The sequence below is a fragment of the Hemicordylus capensis genome, chromosome 2 (assembly GCF_027244095.1).
Source record: "Hemicordylus capensis ecotype Gifberg chromosome 2, rHemCap1.1.pri, whole genome shotgun sequence".
Classification (NCBI taxonomy): Eukaryota; Metazoa; Chordata; class Lepidosauria; order Squamata; family Cordylidae; genus Hemicordylus; species Hemicordylus capensis.
Window position 1 is genome coordinate 246,733,750 of NC_069658.1, and position 21,621 is coordinate 246,755,370.

The window sequence follows — 21,621 nt, forward strand, 5'->3', positions numbered from 1 at the left end:
TAAAAATACATATCCCACTTTTCTTGCACATGCAATAAAACCAATATTTTAAAAACACAGAACTAACAACAGAGGAAATAGTATTTAATAATTTATTATTTAAATATTTATAGTTGATTGATTAAGTGCCATCAAGTCGGTGTCGACTCTTAGCGACCACATAGATAGATTCTCCCCAGGATGATCTGTCTTCAACTTGGCCTCTAAGGTCTCCCAGTGGTGCATTCATTGCTGTCGTAATCAAGTCCATCCACCTTGCTGCTGGTTGTCCTCTTCTTCTCTTGCCTTCAACTTTTCCCACCATTGTGTACTTCTCAAGGGAGCTGGGTTTTCACTTAAGGTGTCCGAAATATGATAGTTTGAGCCCGGTCATTTGTGCCTCGAGTGAAAATTCTGGATTAATTTGTTCAATGATCCATTTGTTTATTTTCCTGGCTGTCCAGCTGGCCCATGGAATATTGTACAGTACAGCAATATGCACCTACAGAGATGAATACAGAATAGTACAAAACATGCAAATATTTTTAAATGGTAAAACATAGAAGATAAGCAGCAGCAGCAGCAACAACAACAACAAAAACTTGGTTAGCCACTCCCTAACAAATTGTTCTCATCAGCCAAGCTTAATGTGTTACTCAATCCTCATTAACCGCCCCTGGGCTAATCATTTGGGACCTTATTTCAACTGATTGCTAAAGTAATTTTGGCGGACTTTTCTGCCAGGAAATAGCTGATGTAATAGCTGGATTGGACCGCATTGCCTTTCTACATCAAGAAGCCTCTGTGTGATATTGCTGGGGTCTTTGAAGAATCTTTGAAGAGTTTGTATCCCTCTCCTTGTCTTGATAGCCTTTTGGGGAAGGACCTTAGCTCAGTGGAAGAACATACTTGACATGCAGAAGGTCCCAGGTTCAATCCCTGGCATCTCGAGATATGACCAGGAAAAACTCCTGTCTGAAGCCCTGGAGTGCTGCTGCCAGCCAGAGTAGACAATACTGAGATAGACAGACCAAGGGTCTGACTCAGCAGAAGGCAGCTTCCTATCATGTAGCTAATTGCTTGTGAATACTTTAAGAGAAACAGCAAAACAATAACACATGGGCCACAGATTCCACCTGTGGTGGATCATCACGCCTGATTCACATAGAAACAGGTAGGGTTTTTCTTTACAGACACACTTAACACCTGGACCTGGAGGTCCTTCCAAGCTCTTATGACCAACATTTAAGAGAAATCTCCAGATCTCTCTCAACCATTAGCTTCCAATGAAAGAAACTTCATCTGGACTATTAACCAGAATTGTGCATAACAAAAGGGTGACAGATTCCAAAAAGGAGAAAGGAAGAATCTGAAATGTCTTCCCTGAAGTGCCAGGAGAAGCAAAATAAAGGAAATTCTTTTGTCTGCCTCTCCTGAAAAACTCTCCTTTAAAACTGGATTTAATCAAGTTTTAGTCCTTTATGATATTGCCTGCTACTTTATCCTGCTGCTTGCCCAGCAGCAGTGGGTGGGATGGGAGGAACAGAAATATTTAAAATAAATAATAAACAACCGCCCCCTGCTAACAATAAAAATAAATAAATAAATGGGTAAAGAGGCACCTTTTAACATGCTGATTCTTTTTATTTAGCAGGGGGAGTGTAACTGGCCCTATCCACCCCCATCACAGTACCTCCAGTGTGTTGCTGGTGTCTATCATGTTTCTTTTTAGATTGTGAGCCCTTTGGGGACAGGGGTCCATTTTATTTATTTATTTCTCTATGTAAACTGTTTTGGGAACTTTTGTTGAAAAGCAATATATAAATATTTGTTGTTGTATTAAACAAGTCATTTATTTTTAAATAATTAAATTGTTAAATCATTTTATATTTAAAATAAGAAACTTATTTATTACCCAACACAATATTAATTTGCAGCATTCACTGCCACAGGATTTGGTGATGGCCACTACTTTAGATGCATTGAAAGGGGATTAGAATTATTGAATGGAGAAGAGGCCTACTATGGCTAATAGTTGTGATGGCCAAATGGAACTTGCAGGTTCAGAGGCAATCTACCTGGAACTCCACTGCTGGAAACAAACTGTGGGCTATATGAACCCTTGCCTGATACAGCAACAAAGTTGTCATGAGATGTAGTGAGGGAGGAAAGCTGTGCCTCTTACATTCTGGCATGCCATGCAGCAAATCAAACAAATAAAAGGAACCCGGGTAAAATGGGTAAAAATACAACAATGTAGACTATTACAAGGATTATAGCATGTTTTTGCAGGCACTTTTGTGACAAGGCTTTTCCTCAAATAAGGCATTAGGAACTGCTGATGAAGATGTATGTGAAACAGACTATCATCTAGAGAGTCTGTCAAGTTCTTCAGTTTCCAGTCTTCATTCAAGCTACAAGAAAGTTTTCAAGTCTTCATTTAAGCTTCAAGACTCCAGTGCTTAGTTTTCAGATTTTCCAAGGACTATGCAGAGGGAAATACCTATCCATGTTGGAGGGTGGACTTTCAGCAAACTGGCATCAGCAGCTTCACATTAGTTTGTTTACATTACCAGTGTTTGCACTATTGTACCATTGTTCCTTTGGGAGTGCTTTTTTGCCATTGGGGAGTTTGTAATAGTCTACATTGTTGTATTTTTTTCACTGCTGATTTCTGGATGCCTTTAGTTTGAGATTATATACAGTATTTCTTCATTTTCCACTGTGCCTTTGCATTTTTTGTACCTTGCCCATTTTACACGGGTTCCTTTTATTTGTTTGTTCTAGTGCCCGTGTCCCCGCTTTTTCTTGTACGCAGCAAATCAAGGCACAGGACTTTTGCCAAGAGAAAGACCATGGCAAACTCTAAGCCAAGAATAAGAACATTCTATCTATCTATCGACCCCCTGCCTTCCTTAGACTCAAGGCGGTTTACATAAATTAAAACAACAACAAAGACAAGGAGAAACACACACACACACACACACACAAAACTAAATGCCTGGCAAAATAAATAAGTTTTCAAAAGCTTCTTAAAGGACAGAAGGGAGGGAGCATTACGAATCTCAGGAGGCAAAGAGGGGGCTGCGACAGAAAAGGCCTTCCCACGAGCCCAAACCCCACAAGTACCTCCCCTGGGCCCAGAACTCTGAGAAGGCCCACCTGAGATGACCTCACAGGGCAGGTCGAAGTTGGGCAGGAGAGGCAGTCTGGAACTTACAACTCTTTTGATCAATTCAGCAGCCATTTTGTCTGCCCAGACTTGGTAGGAAGTGGTTTCGCATATGGTGAAGGAAACAGTTTCTATAAGGCTTGGAAGTACAACAGCTACAAACACAAGGATACTTGAATGTTACTATAGCAAGCCACTCAAGTTAAAAAAATAAAGTATTTGTAGCCAACTTCTCAGTGTGTAGCTAGGTTGATCTTGGTAACACTTTTATTCAAGATGTGGGCAATTGCATCTCCATGACTGTGACACTGTGGGGTGCTGGGAGGAATCTGCATCTATCCTGGCAACTAATCACACCTTGAGAGGGGAGACACATCTCACATCTCCATGTCTAGCCACATTGCCCGACTCCTCACAAGTGGCACAACTGAATTTGTTGGCGATGCTGCAGATTTTGAAGAGCTCCAGTCAAAGAACTGGTTGCTGCAGGAATCAGTGAGATTTCAGAGTGCAAGTCGAGGGTTTCCCTGAAGGAAAGAGACAATAAACCGGAATAAACAAATGACTCCATGGACTGACAGAGCACCCTGAAAGCAAAACAACAGGGCAGTTCACACAATAAACATTTTATTGCAGCTGGGAATGTCCAGAGTTGTAGTCTAACAATATCTGGAGATCTTCAGCTTGGCTATCCCATTGTGTAATAATTAGGGTAATATGAGTCTATAGATGAGCTGCTAACCATCTGGGGTCTCCAAGAATCAACATCATCTCCAGTTGACTCTTGAAAGCAACCAGGAGATCTGAATGCCTTGATGAAACAGCAGCAACATCTTTGCACCTGTGCACAGAGCACCCATTCACTAAACATCCACTTAATTTCATCTGTGGTGCTTGTAGCAGATACAAAAAAATGTGTCACTTCCATTTCTGTTTTTGCCCACCCCCCCAGCCACAAACATCATCATTTTAAATATATATATATATACACACACACACACACACACACACGTATTATGTAGGCTGCAACCAACTATAGATAACATATATCAAAAGGATATTTTCTTCACCACTAGAAATGCACAAAATGCATAAATAGCTGCATATGTTACCTATTTAAGCAAAACTGTCACATTTACTCTTACCCTCTTTACTCTTTTCTGTGCTACCCACATTGAGAACTCTTTCTGTTTTCAAAGCGGTTTATAAATATTCTCAATAAGTTAATATAACGTGGCAGGAAGATGGTTCAATGGCACAGCTTGGGCATTTTGTTAAGAAAAGCAAACATGTAGGTCTTACAACTTTAGAAGACCCCCGTCTTAAACACCTCCCACCCCTTTCTTCTCCAACAAGTTGCATTCCATTTAAAACATAAGAAGAGCCTGGCAAGATCAAACGCCTATTTAACCTCGTAGTCTGCTTCCAACGGTAGTCAATGAGACCCCCCCCCCCCCCGAGAAGTTTAGACGCAGGACAGGGAGGCAATAACTCTCGCCTGCTGTCACTTCCCTGCAACTGCTGGATTTCACATTTGTAATAGAAACAATTTCCGATCATTATGATGTGCCCCTTTGAAACTGAGCCTGCAATTCCAGACGCGATCTACGATCCGCTCTGTGACACATCTGGGTCCAAAGCGAACAGAACTGGAACGTGGCGGGGAGGAAACCTGGAAGCGTTTCCAGCAGGGCTCGCTCCCTCCGGCTCCCGTCATCCGCTTTTGTCTCAAGCCCTCTGCCCCCTGCCTGCATGCAACTCACAGCGCCTTGCACCCCACCGCCTTAATCTGCCAGGCCCGCAGCAAAGGTAGGCGGCTAACTTCCTGCTGTTCTAGCGCTTTCCTATCTGGGAGGGAAGACAGGAAGAGGCCAGCCTTCAATTACATTCTCCGCCCCTCAGGCCTGGGCGCTTTTGAGCCTCTCTAGGAACCAGAGCATCCTCGGCTTAACCCTTCCAGTGCCTCACTTGAAAAGCAAGGAGGCTGAGAACTGTGCGTCTGGTGCATGCACCAGTGTACAGACATCGCTACACTTGCACAGCATAACGTCTGAATGGGGCTTAAGAGGCGACTCAGATATGCGAACTCCAGATGTCTGGACATGGAACGTTCAGGTATTTTTCGCCTGCTTGGCTGATGAGCAAAGGCACACCCAGGTGATTTTGGAGGCGGAACCCAAAGGATTTTGGAAACCCCGCCCCCCCAGCAAGTTAAGCATCATCCCCCTACACACATACATACACACCATGACAAAGGCAGTATTTTTAACACATGGGTTCTTGAGGGTACAAAAAGCAACTGAGCTCACAAGAATATAAAACAGGTATTTATTTTATTTATTTTTTTAGCACATTTAGCCAGTGTGAGTGTAGTGGTTAGAGTGCTGGACTAGGACCAGGGAGATCCGAGTCCAAATCCCCATTCATTCATGAGACTTGCTGGGTGACTGTGCGCCAGTCACTTCTCTCTCAGCCTAACCTACTTCACAGGGTTGTTGTGAGGAGAAACTCAAGAGTAAGTACACCGCTCTGGGCTCCTTGGAGGGAGAGTGGGATATAAATGTATAGAATAAAAAATAAAATTATTGACTGCTTGACTTCCTTAGACTCGAGGCAGTTTACATAAATTAAAACAAGGGGGCGGGGAGAGAAAGAAAGAAAGAAAAAAGAAAGGTGGGGGAGCGCCCCTACACACTAACAACTGAGAGCCTGGCTAAATAAATAAGTTTTCAGAATCTTCTTAAAGGACAGAAGGAAAGGGGCATTACAAATCTCAGGAGGCAGAGTGTCCCATAAGGAGGGGGCTGAAACAGAGAAGACCCTCCCATGAGCCCAGGCCCCACATACCTCCTCCGCTGGGCCTGGAACTCTGAAAAGGCCCACCTGAGATGACCTCACAGGGTGGGTTGAAGTTGGATGGGAGAGGCGGCCCTGAAGGTACACAGGCACCAAGCCCTGAAGGGTATTACATGTGATAACCAGCAAGTTGAATTGGACCCGGAAGTGAACTGGCGGTCAATGCAGCGACCTTAACAAAGGTGAAACATGATCATTTTTTTGCTGCCCATAAGCAGCCGGGCTGCAGCACTTTGAGCCAGCTGAAGCTTCCAAGTTGTCTTCAAAGACAATCCCAGGTAGAGCGCATTGCAATAGTCCAACCGAGAGGTGATGATGACCCTCCAAACGCGAGCCTGCTCTTTCAAGGGGAGTGCAACCCCATCAAGGGGTAAATCAAGGCTTGATTTATGCAAACGTTCATTAGCAGAAACATTTCCACACCCAACTTAACATATTCCCATTCCACATATTTCTTTCCCCATTCTCCCCCTTGTCTCCAAAAACACCTGGCACAGGTCATGTGTGTGCACACACATGCATTCAGAGTGGGGCATTCCTGATTCAACCTCAGCAGTATCCAAGATTAACTGAGCGGACATGAAAAAAGGGAATGCGCGGACACGTGCATGCCTTAGAGAGAACATTGTCCCTTGCTAGGAAACCTCTTCCACCATCCAATAATGGCCAGACACCATAACAGTCACATCAAAAGTATGACCACATCTGCACAATCCAGGGGTCATCAACCACAGGTCCTCAGATATTGTTAAGCTACAATTCACATCATCCCTAGTCACAATGGCCTTTAGCTCAGTTCCAAAGTGGGTATATAGTTAGTATCCTCCACTATGAAGACAGATGCAAAAAACTCATTCAGATTCTCTGCAATCTCTTTATGCACCTCAATAATCCTTTTCATACTAACTAGAGCCTGTGGAGTCAGATGGTATATAAATTAAATAAAAATGCCCTTATCATCTAAGATTCATTTGAAAAATCCAAGATTCCTTTGAAAGGATTCATCAGTGGCCTTTGGCCATTGTGGCTGGGGATGATGGGAGTTGTAGTCCAACATGAGAACCCAAGGTTTTCAACCCCTGGTCTAATCAACATTTCCCCTTATTACAAATGCCTTCCTCATATTCAGGACACTGACATTCTGTGTCTCGGTTTGTAGGCTCAGATTGATGTTTCAAATGAATCTTAGATGATGAGGGCATCATATACTCACTCTGGAACTGAGCTTCTCAGGCTTGGAGGCTAAAGAACTGGGCCAATCTGAGGTGATGTTCAGGCTCTATACTCACAGGACAAGAAAGTAGCAAATGTAACCCTGATTTTCAAAAGGGATCCAGAGAGCATCTGGAAAACTACAGGCTGGTTACCTTAACTACTGTGCAAGGTAAATTGATGGAAACCATACTTAAGGACTTTTATATGTTAAACATATGTTAAGCATATTTAACAAACTTCTATATATTAAAACATATAGAAGAACAAGCCTTGCTGAAGGAGAACCAGCATGGCTTATGCTAGGACAAGTCTTGCCTCACTAACCTTTTGGAGTTCTTTGAGAGTGTCAACAGGCTTGAGGCTAAAGGTGATCTGGCTGCCATAGTATACTTGGACTTCCAAAAAGCTTTTGACAAAGTTCCCCATCAAAGGCGCTTAAGTAAACAACCATGAGATAATGGGACAGGGTCATGTGTGGTTTGGTAACTGGCTGGAGAATAGGAAACAGAGGGTAGGAATAAATAGACAGTTTTTACAATGGAGGGAAGTAAGAAGTGGGGTTCCCCCACAGATCTGTATTGGGTCCAGTGCTCTTTAACTCATTCATAGATTATCTAGAAGTTGGGGGAAACAACCAAATGGCCAAATTTGAAGATGACACCACGCTATTTAGGGTAGTGAAATCCAAAACAGATTGAGGAACTCCAAAAGGATCTCTGCAAACTGGGTGAGTGGGTGACAAAATGGAAAATGCAGTTCAGTGAAAACAAGCGACCCAACTTCACATATACACTGATGGGGTCTGAGTTGTCAATGACTGACCAGGGGAGAAATCTTGGGGTTGTGGTGGACAGCTTGTTTAAAGTGTCGGCTAAGTGTGTAGCAGCTGTGAAAAAGGCCAATTTCATGCTAGGGATCATTAGGAAGGGGATTGAAAATAAACGTGCTCATATTATAATGCCCTTATACAAATCTATGGTGTGGCCATATTTGGAGTACTGCATACAGTTCTGGTCACCATATCTTAAGATATTGTAGACCAGGAAAAGGTGCGGAAGAGGGCAACTAAGATGATCAGGGGGCTGGAGCACCTTCCTTGTGAGGCAAGGCTACAGCATCTGGGACTATTCTTTTCCAAACTAAAAGACACGAAAGTGGTGTATAAAATTATGCAAAATGGAGTAGAGAGTATGGACAGAGAGAAATTTGTATCCCTCTAGAACCAGGGGTCATCCCATGAAACTGATGAGCAACAAATGCAAGTCCTTTTTCAGTGCATAATTCATCTATGGAATTCTCTGCCACAGGATGTGGTGATGGCCATTAGCTTGGATGGCTTTAAAGGGGGTTTAGACACACATGGAGGACAAGTCTATCAATGGCTACTAGTCTGGTGGTTATAGGTCACTTAATACATCTAAATACCAGTTGCAGGGGAACAACAGCAGGAGACAGGGGGATGCCCTCAGCTCTTGCATGTGGGCCTCTCAGAGGCATTTGGTAGGTCACTGTGGGAAACAAGATGCTGGGGTTGATAGGCCTTGGGCCTGATCCAGCAGGACTGTTCTTGTGTTCTTCTGGTGTGACATAACAGGACACATTCTTTTGTATTATTTCTTTATTTTGTTTTTCAGCCCCTTATCTCATAGTCTTGTGAGGAATTTCACAGGGCTCACGTGTTAAAAGAGAGAAAAACCACGCCAATATACAAAGCACGGAAACCTTAAAACTAAATACAAGAACTCATCTAAAAACAGACCTGGAGACTGTGACAAAATGGTGTTTGTTCTGCTTTAGAATTGCAATTAGCAAAAATTTTGTGTAAAATATAAAGTTAAACTGGAGGTTTTGTACTGATTGTAGTACAAGCAGCAAAAGCACTGTTGTGATCGGACAGTGGGGATTCCGTATGAAGACGGGGTGAGAGAGTCTGGGAGCATTAAAGTCAGAGCAGGGTTTCTCAAACTTGGGTCCTCAAATGTTGGACTACATCTCCCATCACCCCCAAAAGACATTGTGGCTGGGGATGATGGGAGTTGTTCAGCAACATCTGGGAACCCAAGTTGGAGAACCCTTGAGTTAGAGGGTAGCTGCTACTGGTTGGTAGGCATGCCTTTTGTAGATTTGTGTAGAAGAGAGAATTGTATTTTATTTTAAACAAGAATAAATCCTTGGCTGTAGTACATCTGAACTGGCAACTTAATTGTCAATATCTACATGAAGACAGGAATTGTTGGGCCAGGACAGTAGAGCGATTCTGAGAGGCTTGAGGTATCAGGGTGGTGGCTGAAACTGTCCTCAAGCGGTGGCAGTGGGCTGATATTCTAACGTCTCAAAACCTCAGGGTGGGACATCACAGAGACTACATTCATATTTGCCCAATTTAGATAGATTTTAAATCAGAAATAGTCCCCCCGCCCGCCCACCATTAATGGCATCTTTACCCAATTTCATTCCCATCTTCATCCTCTGATTTTTAAACACTCTCTTCATTCTTCACAGATGTTGTCCCGCAAGAGACACACTGTCCTCACTGTGTGGACTCTCCAGTCCATCTGAGTCCTCAACATTCATGGAAGGTTCTACATCAGAGTAACTCTTTAACATTTCTCCTGTGTGTATTTGCTGGTGTGTATTTGGATTTTTCTTACTTGGAAAGCTTTTTCCACATTCAGTCTCCTCATGACTTTCTTTTCTTATATGGTGTCTGTGGTGTGAAGTCAACATCTTCCCTTTCCGAAATGCTTTTCCACACTCAAAACATTTAAAGGGTTTCTCTCCAGTGTGGATTCTCTGGTGTTCAGTGAGACAGTAACTTCGTAGGAAACTTTTGCCACACACGGGACATTCATGGGGTTTCTCTCCTGTGTGGATTTTCTGATGTCTTTTCAGTATGTTTCTGTCATGGAAGGTTTTTCCACACTCAGGACACTCAAATGGTTTTTCTCCGGTGTGAATTCTCTGGTGTAACACAAGCAGACTCTCACGGCGAAAACCTTTCCCGCACACCAGACATCCATAAAGGGCCTCATTTTTGTGGATTATCTGATGTGAACCAAGTTGATCCTTACTTCGGAAGCTTTTCTTACATTCCAGGCATTGGTATGGTTTCTCCCCAGTGTGGATGCTCTGATGCTCATTCAATGCACCTTTTGTTCGGAAAGCTTTTCCACAATGAGGACATTCATAAGGTTTCTCTCCAGTATGTGTTCTCTGATGCAAGACAAGATAATACTTCCGTTTAAAGCATTTCCCACACTCCAGGCATCCATAGGGCGCGTCTTCTTTGTGGATTTTCTGATGTGATGACAGATATTCCTTCCATCGAAAGCTTTTCCCACAGTCTGGGCATTGATACGGTTTTTCCACACTCTGGGCATTCTCTTCTGTGTGGATTATTTGGTGCTTATTTAATGCGTCTCTGGATTTGAAGGTTCTTCTGCACTGAGGACATTCATAGAGTTTGTTACTGGTGTGGACGTTCTGATGTCTGAGAAAATTTTGCTTCCACCGGAAGCTTTTTCCACAGTCTAAACATTCATGCAGTTTCTCTGTTAAGTGGACTGTCTGGTGTCTCCTCATTGCTGATTCGGCACAGAACGTTTTTCCACATTCAGGACACTCGTATGGTCTCTCTCCAGTGTGGATTCTCTGATGTATAAAAAACGATTTCTCTTGAAGAAAGACTTTCTTACACTCCAGGCACTCATAGAACACTTGTGCAGTGTGTACTTTTTGGTGTCTGGATAGTGACCAACTTGCATGGAAGGCTTGTCCACACTCATGACACACAAAGGGTTTCTCTCCAGTGTGAATTCTTTGGTGCGATACAAGTGTTGTCTTATGGCAGAAACCTTTCCCACAATCAGGACATGCATAAGGTTTCTCTTTTGTGTGCACTGCTTGATGTGTCAGAAGACCACTCTTTCGTCGGAAGCTTTTCCCACATTTGGAGCATGTATAGGGTTTCTCTTCCTTGTGCGTAAGCAGATGTCTATTCATAGTTTTATTGTCATAGAACATTTTTCCACACTCTGGACACAAGCAACTTCTCTCCCTGGTGTGGGTCCTCTGATCTGCTGAAAGAGACCCTTCTTGGTAGCAAGATTCTCCACTCTCAGCGCATCCAAATACTTTCATATGGTTCCTCTGATGTACCATAAGCAACTTCTCTCGTGGGTAGCTTATGTCACACTCTAGGCATTTATAAAGTTTTCTTCTTGCATGGATTCTCTGATGTTGCAGCAGCTTATCTTTCAGTTGAAAGCTCTTTTCACACTCTGGGCATTGATGCAGACTCTCTCTGGAGTGGGTTCTCTGATTAGATTCTTGACTTTGCTGTGCCAGCTGCTTTTCCTTCATGGATTTATGCTCGCCTTTGCGGATCTCAGGAATCAGGGACACATCACTCTGTGGTCCACCCAGTAAAATCCTGTGAGGTCTCACCTGTTCTGCACCCCACCCATGAGGACTCTCTTCAGAATTCTCAGCTACTAGAGAATCTGAGGTTCTATTTCCTGTTCAGGAGAAAGAAAGAACTAGTAGTTCTAAGTAGATCTAATGGAGCCTGCTTTCCACTTCTCTTAACATGGTAGCCCGCATACAGACTAACTAATCACAACACCAAGAAGATCATGTAGCTGTGCAAATTTCTGAGGATGCTTGAAATTGCCGTTTTATTGATTGACTGATTGATTTTTAAATTTATATACTGCCTTTCATCAAAATAATCCCAAGGTGGTTTACAGCAAAATTTAAAAACAAGATTGTAAAAAAGACACAATTAAAATATTAAGCTAAAATATAAAACAAATCTGATTAAAAATTTAAAACAAAAGCATAAAAGCAAAACAGAGTACAAAGAGCAGCAGCAGAGACAATCAAATAAAAGCCTGGGCAAAAAGCCAAGATTTTACACTCTTTCTAAAAGCTCTGATGGAGACCGAGGAGCGAATAGCCACCAGGAGAGCATTCCAGAGTCCGGGGGCAGTAACAGAGAAGGCCCTGTCCCGCGTGCATGACAACCGAGCCCCCCTCATTGTCGGCACCCGGAGCAGAGCCCCCTCAGATGACCTCTTCAAGCAGGCAGCAACCCTTGGGAGCAGACGGTCCCTCAGGTATCCCATGCCCAAACCGTTAAGGGCTTTAAAGGTCAAAAACAGCACCTTGAATTGGACCCGGAAACAAACTGGTAGCCAGTGCAGCTCTTTCAAAATGGGTATGATATGTTCCCACCAGGCAGCTCCAGATAAAACCCTAGCTGCCACATTTTGCACTAGCTGCAGTTTCCGGATATTCTTCAAGGGCAGCCTCACGTAGAGCGCGTTATAGTAATCCAGCCGTGACGTGGCTACCTTTTGTGCAAAGGTTCCCTGAAAATGTGCCTCATTATGAGGCATACTACAAATGAGCACTTTCATGTGCTAGTGGAAATATAGGAAGCTGCTTTATAGAAAATCAGACCAATACGAACCATCTAGCTCAGTACTGTCTACAATGACTGGCAGCAGCTCCCCAAGGTTTCAGTCAGGAGTCTTTCCCGGCCCTACTTGAAGATGCCAGGAATTGAACCTGGGACTTCCTGCATGCAAAGCAGATGCTCTGCCTCTAAGCAACATCTCCATAATCTAAGGGGAAAATCTTACAGCAGACAGTAAATGCAAACCGAGGCAGGTGCTGCTTAGCCCAAGGGGACAACTCATGCTTTCTGTCCTTCCAGCCTTTAAAATCTTGTTGAAGACACTTCTTTTCCACTAGGCGTTTGCCCTTTAAAAAATATATACATATCTGAATTGAATTATTATACTAGAGCCAAGAATATTGCAAAGTTAATAGACATATTGAAAGTTCTGTATTTAGGGGAGAAATGAAACGCATGGCTATAGGATGTGGGAAACACCTGGCTTAGCAGTGGCACATGTCAAAAGGATCTTGGGGCTGCAGTTGAGCACAAGCGGAACAGCCGCGTGATGCAGCTGCAAAAACAGAAAATGCCATTTTAGGCTGAATTAATAGAAACATTGTTTCCAAGTCACAAGCAGCCATAGTTCAACTTTATTCCATACTAGGCCAACCTCATCTGGAGTACTGTGTCCAGTTCTGGGTGCAGCACTTTTAAAAGGATGTCAACAAATTGGAATGATTCAGAAAAGGGCAATGAAGGTTAGCAGAGATCTGAAAAACAAGGCCTGTGGTTGAAGGAGTTGGTTGTGTTTAGCCAGGAGAGACAATTGGGTGTGGGGATACGATAGCACCCTGAAAATACCTAACATGCTAAACATAGACTCAGCTATGCCACTACGGCTATCTAGCTGGTCATACTCACTTTAACAAAGGGATCCATCGATCTTACCTTCCTCACAGTACTGAAAATCCTGAACAGATGGTTCCTCTTCTAGCTTGACCTGGACAAATGATTCCTCTTCTACCATGTTCTGGACAGATGACTCATCCTCTAGCTTGATCTGCATGGATGTTTCTTCTTCTTGCTTGAACAGAGTGGACAGCTCATCTTCTAGCTTGATATGGATGGATAAGTCCTCTTCTAGCTTGATCTGGGTGGCCGGCTCCTCTTCTAGCATATTCAGAACATATGGTTCCTCTTCTAGCTTGATTTGGGAGGACAGCTCTTCTTCTAGCATGCTGTGGACAAATTGTTCCTCCTCTAGCTTGATCTGGGTGGTTGGCTCTTCTAACATGTTCTGGACAAATTGTTCCTCTTCTAACTTGATCTGGGCAGGCAGCTTTTCTTCTAGCATGCTCTGGAGGGATGGTTCCTCTTCTAGCTTGATCAGGGTGGGTGGCTCTTCTTCTAATATGTTCTGGAATGACATTTCTTCTTCCAGCTTGATCTGAGTGGGCTGCTTCTCTTCTAGCAATTTCTGGATGCGTGGTTCCTCTTCTTGCTTGCTCTGGATAACTGGCTCCTCTTCCAGCATGCTCTGGATGGATGGGTCCTCTTCTAGCTTGTTCTGGGTAGACAGCTTCTCTTCTAGTATGTTCTGGACAGACAACTCCTGTTCTAGCTTGATTTGGGTGGCTGGCTCCTCTAGCATTTTATGGGTGTCCGGCCGCATTTCTAGCACGTTCTAGATGGATGATTCCTCATCTTGCTTGATCTGGGTGGCTGGCTCCTCTCCCAGCATGCTCTGGGTGGATGGTTTCTCTTCTAGCTTGATCTGGGTGGATGGCTCCTCTTCTAGTTCGAGTTGGACAAATGTCCCTTTCCTAACATGTTCTGGACAGTCAGCTGTTCTTCTACCTTGATTTGGGTGACCAGCTCCTTCTAGAATGATCTGGACATAATATCACTTATCTTCTAGCCTGATCTCTTCCAGCCTGAGATGAGTGGGTGCTTCCAGCTTTATTCCTCTTCTAGAATGACCAGGACAGATTGCTTGCCTTCTGCTTCATCTGAAGGGATAGACTGTTTTCTAGTTTGAAATTGTTTCTCTTCTAGCTTGATCCAGATGGACAGTTGTTCTTCAGGTTTGAGGTAGGCACAAGATTCCTCTTTTAGCTTGAGTTGGGAGGCCTGAATGGACATCCCTGGATCACAGGAAATGGAGGGGAAAGACAGGAAGTGTGAAACAAAGAATTTACCATAACCTGGATTAAGCTTGTTCCCCTATATCCAAAGAAGGATTCACAAAAAAGCATGGTGAACCCACACACACACACTTACTTGATTTTTGATAGATTATGAAAATTATGTTCAAACATGCTTGCTTCGTTTATTAACAAAAAAAATCAAAGTGGTTAACAGGAGACATCACCATGTATGCATGAATGCAAATATTATTAAAATACAGAACAAATGCTTAGAATTATAACACCCACAGAAATTAGCTAGGTAATTCCCGCTGGTGTGTTTCCCAGAATATGGGAAACACCTATATCAGGCGTCAGCGATATAGGAAGGTGCTAAAAGGCATCATCTCACCCAGATGTGGGAGATGGCAATGGTAAACCCCTCCTGTATTCTACCAAAGACAACCACAGGGCTCTGTGGGCGCCAGGAGTCGACACTGACTCCACGGCACATTTTACCTTTATATTAATAAAGACATACCAGTAGACTATTTTGCAGGGTTGTTGTGTGCCACTCTCTCTGTCTCAACCTAACCTGCATTATTTATTTACCGTATTTTACGGACTATAAGACGCTACGGACTATAAGACGCACCTTAATTTTAATCCAGTTTTTCAGAGTTTTAACATATTAAACTGTTAAAACATATAAGACGCTCCTGAATTTTGGCGGATATTTTTCCAGGAAAAAAGTGAGTCTTATAGTCCATAAAATACGGTATTTAAACAATGTCCCTCCTGTCTTTCTGCTTAGTATGAGGCACTCACGGCAATTTTTACACTGGATTACATTGCCAGATTATTCTATGCCACTCTCAGCCTCAGCCTGACCCCCACCTCACCCACCTGCAATATTATTTTTATTTTATTTATTTATTTTACATTTTATATCCCGCTCTTCCTCCAAGGAGCCCAGAGCGGTATACTACATACTTAAGTTTCTCCTCACAACCACCCTGTGAAGCAGGTTAGGCTGAGAGAGAAGTGACTGGCCCAGAGTCACCCAGCAAGTCTCATGGCTGAATGGGGATTTGAACTCGGGTCTCCCCGGTCCTTGTCCAGCATATTAACAGTGAATTACATGGCCGGGCTGCTATATATCATTCTCTCTCAGCTCAGCCCATCTATTCAGGTTGCCAACTCAGACTGAAAGGATTCCTGGAAATATCCCCATCTCTGCCATTCTCAAGTCATTCTAGTCTCCTGGATTGTTTTCAAGAGTCACCTGGAGATGGATTTCCTGGAGACTCCAGGCTAACCCCTGGAGGTTTGGCCAGGTCACAGATATTTGAAAAATAAGGAGGGGGCTGTTTCCATTGATGGGCAGTTCCCACTTCTGCCTGAGGGGACATTAAAAGGAGACACACAGTAAAAGCTGGCGTGGAACAGGCCAGAACATCCCCTTAAAAACCAAACTGGACTCCCAAAACAGTGGGGTGTGTTAGAGACACTTGAGAACTGAAATATTTCCAATATTATGTTTGAATTAACCCCTTCGCATCCTGCTACAGCCCAGAGCTGCCCTATAACACTCAGTGTACTTAAGACATCCTGCTGTTTGCGGCAAAAACATTGTTTACGAAATGGCCATCCCAGGCTGTCCCGTTTTTGGCTGTGAATTTGTTAACAGAAGTATAATATCGGCAAGATTTCAGTTCTAAAACATTGTTCTCAAATGACTCTAACACATCCTGCTGTTCGGAGAATCCAGCTTGATTCTGAAGGGGTCACTCTTACCCATCCAGTTCCTGCTTTTACACCTTCCCCATATAAAAGTGCCTGCTTCTGCCTGAAATGGAAGATGCCCCAGTCAGGAAATAGCCTATGTACAATGGGGTCCTTCTCCCTGGTCTTTTGCTATCTCTTTGTCTGACTCAGGCGAAACCCTGGGGGAAGAAATTCCTCTCTTCACATGCTAAATTCTGGGCTGAATACAAATTCAGGATTGCTTAGCCAACTGACCAGAGAGACTGAAAAAGATAACCTACTGTGTGTTGTCCTATCCCTAACCAGGGCTCAGGAAATATAAATAGAAATATGAGTATTTATATACCGCTTTTCAACAAAAGTTCCCAAAGCAGTTAACAGAGAGAGAGAGAGAGATAGGCTCCCTATCCCAAAAGGGCTCATGAACTGAAAAAGAAACTTAAGATAGACCCAGCAACAGCCACTGGAGGGATGCTGTGCTGGGGATGGATAGGGCCAGTTGCTCTCCCCCGCTATATAAAGAGAATCACCACTTTTAAAAGGTGCCTCTTTGCTCAGTTAGCAGGGGATGATCCACTAGTCCAAGGATTCTCAATGCTGGGTCCCCAGATGTTATTGGATTTCAACTCCCACGATCTCCAGCCGCAGTAGCCTTTGGTTGGGTATTATGGGAGCTGAAGTCTAATAAGATCTGGGGACCCAATGTTGAGAATCCCTGCACTAATCCATGAAAAATGATGCCTGAGAGTGAGAAAAATCCTGATGGTTAATGTACCAACATCGCTCAAGGAACCATCTGGCAGGTGAACTGAGCCAACACTTCCTGACACCTGCAGATAAACTACCCATCTGTGTACTGTGCCTTTAACAGCACATCTTAATACTGAGAAATCAGAAGACAAAGATTTACACAGAATAGTAGAACTGTAAAGATAGCGTGTGTGTGGTGTAGTAAACAGGGAAACCCAGGTTCTAACCCCCACTTAGCCAGGAAGCTCACCGAGCGGCATTAGGCCAGTCACTCTCTCTTTCTCAGTCTAGCCTGCCTCATAGCATTGCTGTGAGAATAAAATGTATTTGCTTATATTTATATCCTAATCTTCCTCTAAAGATGCCAGAGCAGTGTGCATGGTTATGTTTATCCTCACAACAACCCTGTGAAGTAGGTTAGGCTGAGAGCGAAGTGACCGGCCCTGAGTCACCCAGCTAGTATCATGGCTGAATGGGGATTTGGACTCAGGTCTACCCGGTCCTAGTCCAGCACTCTAGCCACTACACCACGCTCGCTCTCCCTGTCCTTGAACCATGTACCCTGCTCTGAGCTCCTTGTAGGAAGGGTAGGGGTAGCAGTGTCATTATAACATTCTCTCTATCACTTGCTAATCCATAGGATTACAGGATCTTTGAGTTAGGAGGGACTTTGAAGGTCTTCTAGTCCAACCCCCTGCTCAGAGCAGGAAACTGCCACAGCATCCCCGTCAGAGGGCCATCCAGCCTCTGTTTGAAAACTGTTGGCGAAGAGCCCACATTGCCTGAGGCCGACCATTTCACAGTCAAAGAGTCCTTACAGTTAGGAAAGCCTTCCTAATGTCTAACCTAAATCTGCTTCTTTAGCATTTCAACCTATTGGTTCTGCTCCTGTCCTCACTGACAAAAAGTCCCAGCTCAGGAGAAATAAAGTTGGCAATCCTGTTTCAGAGCCCAGCCATGGGTTGGGAGTGATTGCACTCTGCATGTGCTCAGGAGCACTTTCTTCCTTAGTGCACATGTAACAGGCTGAGAACTGGTAGCGGAAGAGAAAGAACATTCTGGAGCTTAAGCTGCAATCCTATGCGTTCTTCCCTGGAAGTCATTCCTATTAAACTCAGTGGGACTTACTTCTGAGTAAGCGTGTGTGTAGCCATTCACTAGAAGTCCTATCTCAAGTGATGCCCCAGCATTCTCCAGGTCCAAGATGTCCTCCTACCCCTTTTTGTGCCCCTTCCTTTTCTGTGGCCAGTAATTTCTCATCTTTCCGGGGAGTAATGGCCACGTTAGTCTCTTGCAGTCAAAACGACAAAGGGTCTTGTGCCACTTTAAAACCGAAGACACTGACTGGAGCAGAAACTTTCATCACAGGGGCGTAACTACTATTGGGCAAGGGGAGGCGGTTGCCTGGGGGCCCCACTGCCTTGGGGGCCTCCCCAGAGACACCTCACATGACTCCCCATTGCCCCCTGCCCAGCCCCAAGGCCCCTCAGCCACTTGCCTTGTTTGCCCTCTCTCCTGCTGGTCCTCCTGGGCGGCAAGCTAAGCAGCAGGCAAACTGCCTGCAAAGAGCTCCATTTCTCCCCGCCTCTCAGTTGATAGGCGGGTGGGCAGGGCTTCCAGAGAGGCCTCCGTGTAGGCCTCCCTGAAGCCTGAACTGGAGTAGGCTTGCAGGGAGGCCCCAAGCAAGCAAGCAAGCAAGGAGGCAGGCAGGCCCCCACAGCTCTCTGCAGCAGACCCTCTGCCCAGCCCAGCATTTGCCAGGTAGAATGTGAACTTCTTTTTGTGGTCACCCCCCCCACACACACCCGTATATAGTGATCTGCTTGCCATAGGGCTTTGCTATGGAGCTGGGGAGAGACTGAGAAGTCTCTTAATATTTAATTTAAAACAGCTTGGAAAATTTGCTGGCTTAAAAAAAAACTATCTAAAAAATCCTATAAGTGGCTTGTTTCATGACAGAAAATTATAAAAACTTCTGAAACAAACAATATTATATTTATTTATTCATGCATTTATTTATAAATGCACTTATGCTCAAGTTGTTTTGCAACCCAGAAGGTCTGAGTGAGAACTGTGAAGCATGTGTGGTGCTTTTATTTTATTTTTCTTGTGTGTGAACTGCTCCCCAATAACTCGCAGGGACTTCAGGGTCAATCTGGCCAACATGTGAATGCAGCACCTCCATTCCAGAGGAGATGTGTGTTAAAGGGCTTTAAAAGCCTCCTGTGAAAAACCTCCTGCAATCAAACTTGACTGAATTTGTTCAAAATTCTGAGAAAACATACATAGGCTCACACTGCATGGTTGAAAGTCTCCTTTGCTAATCTGCAGCGAGGGTCCCATTTTAATAATTAGTGTTTCTAGTGTGTTCTAGGCATTAAAAGTAGCACAGATATATAGTACTCAATGTATATCACTATACACTGTGATGTGTCTGTGTGTGTATTCAGTGAAATGTATTCCTAGGCAGCATAGTTATTTTGAAATATCAAACTTAAATCCTTGGGGGCCTGGGGTGTGTGGAGGCCCTGGAGTTTGAGAGGGAGCCCCATTTTAAAATCTGGTCTCTGGGCCCACTCCAACCTTGCTACGCCCCTGTTTCATCACATCTGATGAAGTGAACTGTAGCCCGCACATTTATTTACAAGCAATAAACGCAGCAGTCTTGAAGGTGCCGCCAAACTCTTTGTTAATGCCCTACCTACGCGAACGAACCACGTTGATTCATTAGTTTCGCTCCCGCGCCCTTTCTAAAAATACGCACCCCCCCAGGTGATGATGAGCGCCCCCGCTGCCCCCCGCTTCCGAAACTCACCCACTCCTCCTCCTCCTCCTCCTCCTTCCGTGTAGCTTTCATGCGCAACCCTGCCCCGAGAATTTCCTGCAGTTCTTCCAACCACAACCTCCCTCCTCGAAGGGCGGAGATATTCAAAAACCAGCGTCCCACCAGGAGAGGGCGGGCAAGAAAAAAGGCCCCTCCCCCTTTCCCACCCCCATTCTCAAATGTCTTGGTCCTTCTATTGTCGCTGGGGGATGATGGGAGTTGTGGTCTAATCCCCATGGGGATGCCAGTAGCTCAGTGGTCGAGAGCTTTTGCATCTTCTTCAAGCAGGGCTGGGGAAATGCTTCTCTCTGGAACCCAGAAGAAGGGCTGCCAGTCAGTGCGGAGTCTGAGCAAGATGACCCAAGGGTCTGACTCAGTAGGAGGAAGCGTTCTTCTGTGTTGGTCGGGTGTTCATTTCACATATTTGTATAGTGCCCCAAACGCAAGTCTCTGGGCGGTTTACAACAAAATAATAAAAAGGTTAAAATATTACAATAATTTAAATGTTCCAACAACATTTGGGGACCCAAGGCTGAGAACGCCTGGGTAAGCTTGTCTTTGGGCAGAAAGTGTTCTCCTCAGCTGGCAGGTTGTGTATACATATTTGTATAAATTTTATTTATTTATTCATTCATGTATTTATTTCTTTATTCTTAGAGAGCTCCGGCTATAGAGCGGTATATAAATGTAAGTGCTATTCTGTGTGTGTGTGTGTGTGTGAGTGAGAGAGAGAGAGAGAGAGAGAAGTTTATTTCTATCCATTTTCTTCACACCATGCATAATTTTACAAGCCTCTATCATGTCCCCCACTACTCACTCCCCCGCTCCCTCAGCCTAAAAATCTGCAAGCACCTTCACCTTTCCTTGTAAGGAAGATGGTCCAGCCCTTTGGTCATTTTAGTTCCTCTCTTCTGCACCTTTTCCAGCTCTACGGATGCTGGAGCATGTATGTTCAAACTGAGGCTGGTCTGGGGAATATCCACACACACACACTGACCTGTAATATACATGCTGGTCTTCTAAGGGTTAAGTAAGTCAACAGCAGCGACTGATTCCTAGAGAGGCTGGAAAATTTGGAATGTCGGTAGTGAAATCTTATTCCTGCTCCACTCAGCTGCGTAACAAGCTTTCTCTGCGAGGATTGGAGGCTGATGATCATGTGCCTGAAAGGACCATGGAACGAATTAATTAAAGGTACACTAAGTGGGCAAACGGGGAGGTGTAAACGAGATCTGAGTTTCAAGGAGAAGGGAGGCAGAATATTGATGCTCTGGGGTCTTGTGGGGGGAACCCAAGACAGCCTGATTCAGAGGTTCCCAACTTTGGGTCCTCAGATGTTGGACTTCCCAGGCTTGGATTCCAGATGTTGTTGGACTATAACTCCCATCATCCCTTGCCACAATTACTGATGTGAGTTGATCAGTAATTGTGGCAAGGGATGATGGGAGTTATAGTCCAACAACATCTGGAATCCAAGGTTGGGAACCCCTGCATTAGGGAAAGGGATTTATCTTGCAGATGATGCAGA

At 44.2% G+C, this 21,621-nt stretch overlaps 1 protein-coding gene and 1 long non-coding RNA gene across 4 annotated transcripts; both read right to left on the reverse strand.

Annotated features, from left to right (window-relative positions):
• Positions 1–63: 63 nt before the first annotated feature.
• Positions 64–5,184, reverse strand: LOC128342711 (uncharacterized). 2 transcript variants are annotated; one of them, XR_008315113.1, is made up of 3 exons: positions 4,297–5,184; positions 3,142–3,678; positions 64–481 (listed from the first exon to the last, which is right to left on the reverse strand). It is a non-coding gene; the product is annotated as an uncharacterized LOC128342711 (long non-coding RNA). The 2 variants fall into 2 exon arrangements; XR_008315114.1 differs by having other exon boundaries at positions 4,915–5,068.
• Positions 5,185–8,822: 3,638 nt separating this feature from the next.
• Positions 8,823–21,220, reverse strand: LOC128342584 (zinc finger protein 420-like). Of its 2 annotated transcripts, none has more exons than XM_053290016.1 (3): positions 21,091–21,220; positions 13,575–14,770; positions 8,823–11,739 (listed from the first exon to the last, which is right to left on the reverse strand). In XM_053290016.1, the coding sequence occupies exons 2-3, from the start codon at positions 14,296–14,298 to the stop codon at positions 9,719–9,721; spliced, it is 2,745 nt and encodes a 914-aa protein (XP_053145991.1). In that variant the 5' UTR covers positions 14,299–14,770; positions 21,091–21,220; the 3' UTR covers positions 8,823–9,718. The 2 variants fall into 2 exon arrangements, with proteins under 2 accessions (XP_053145991.1, XP_053145990.1); XM_053290015.1 differs by lacking the exon at positions 21,091–21,220 and adding an exon at positions 20,085–20,235.
• Between the last annotated feature and the right edge of the window lie 401 nt (positions 21,221–21,621).

Bases quoted from the DNA above. Each gene is read 5' to 3' on its own strand.
- LOC128342584 (XM_053290016.1), bottom strand. From the start codon at position 14,298: ATGCGGCCGGACACCCATAAAATGCTAGAGGAGCCAGCCACCCAAATC. The intron at 11,740-13,574 runs GTAAGATCGATG...TCTCCTGAACAG, and splicing joins TTTTCAGTACTGTGAGGAAG to GAAATAGAACCTCAGATTCT.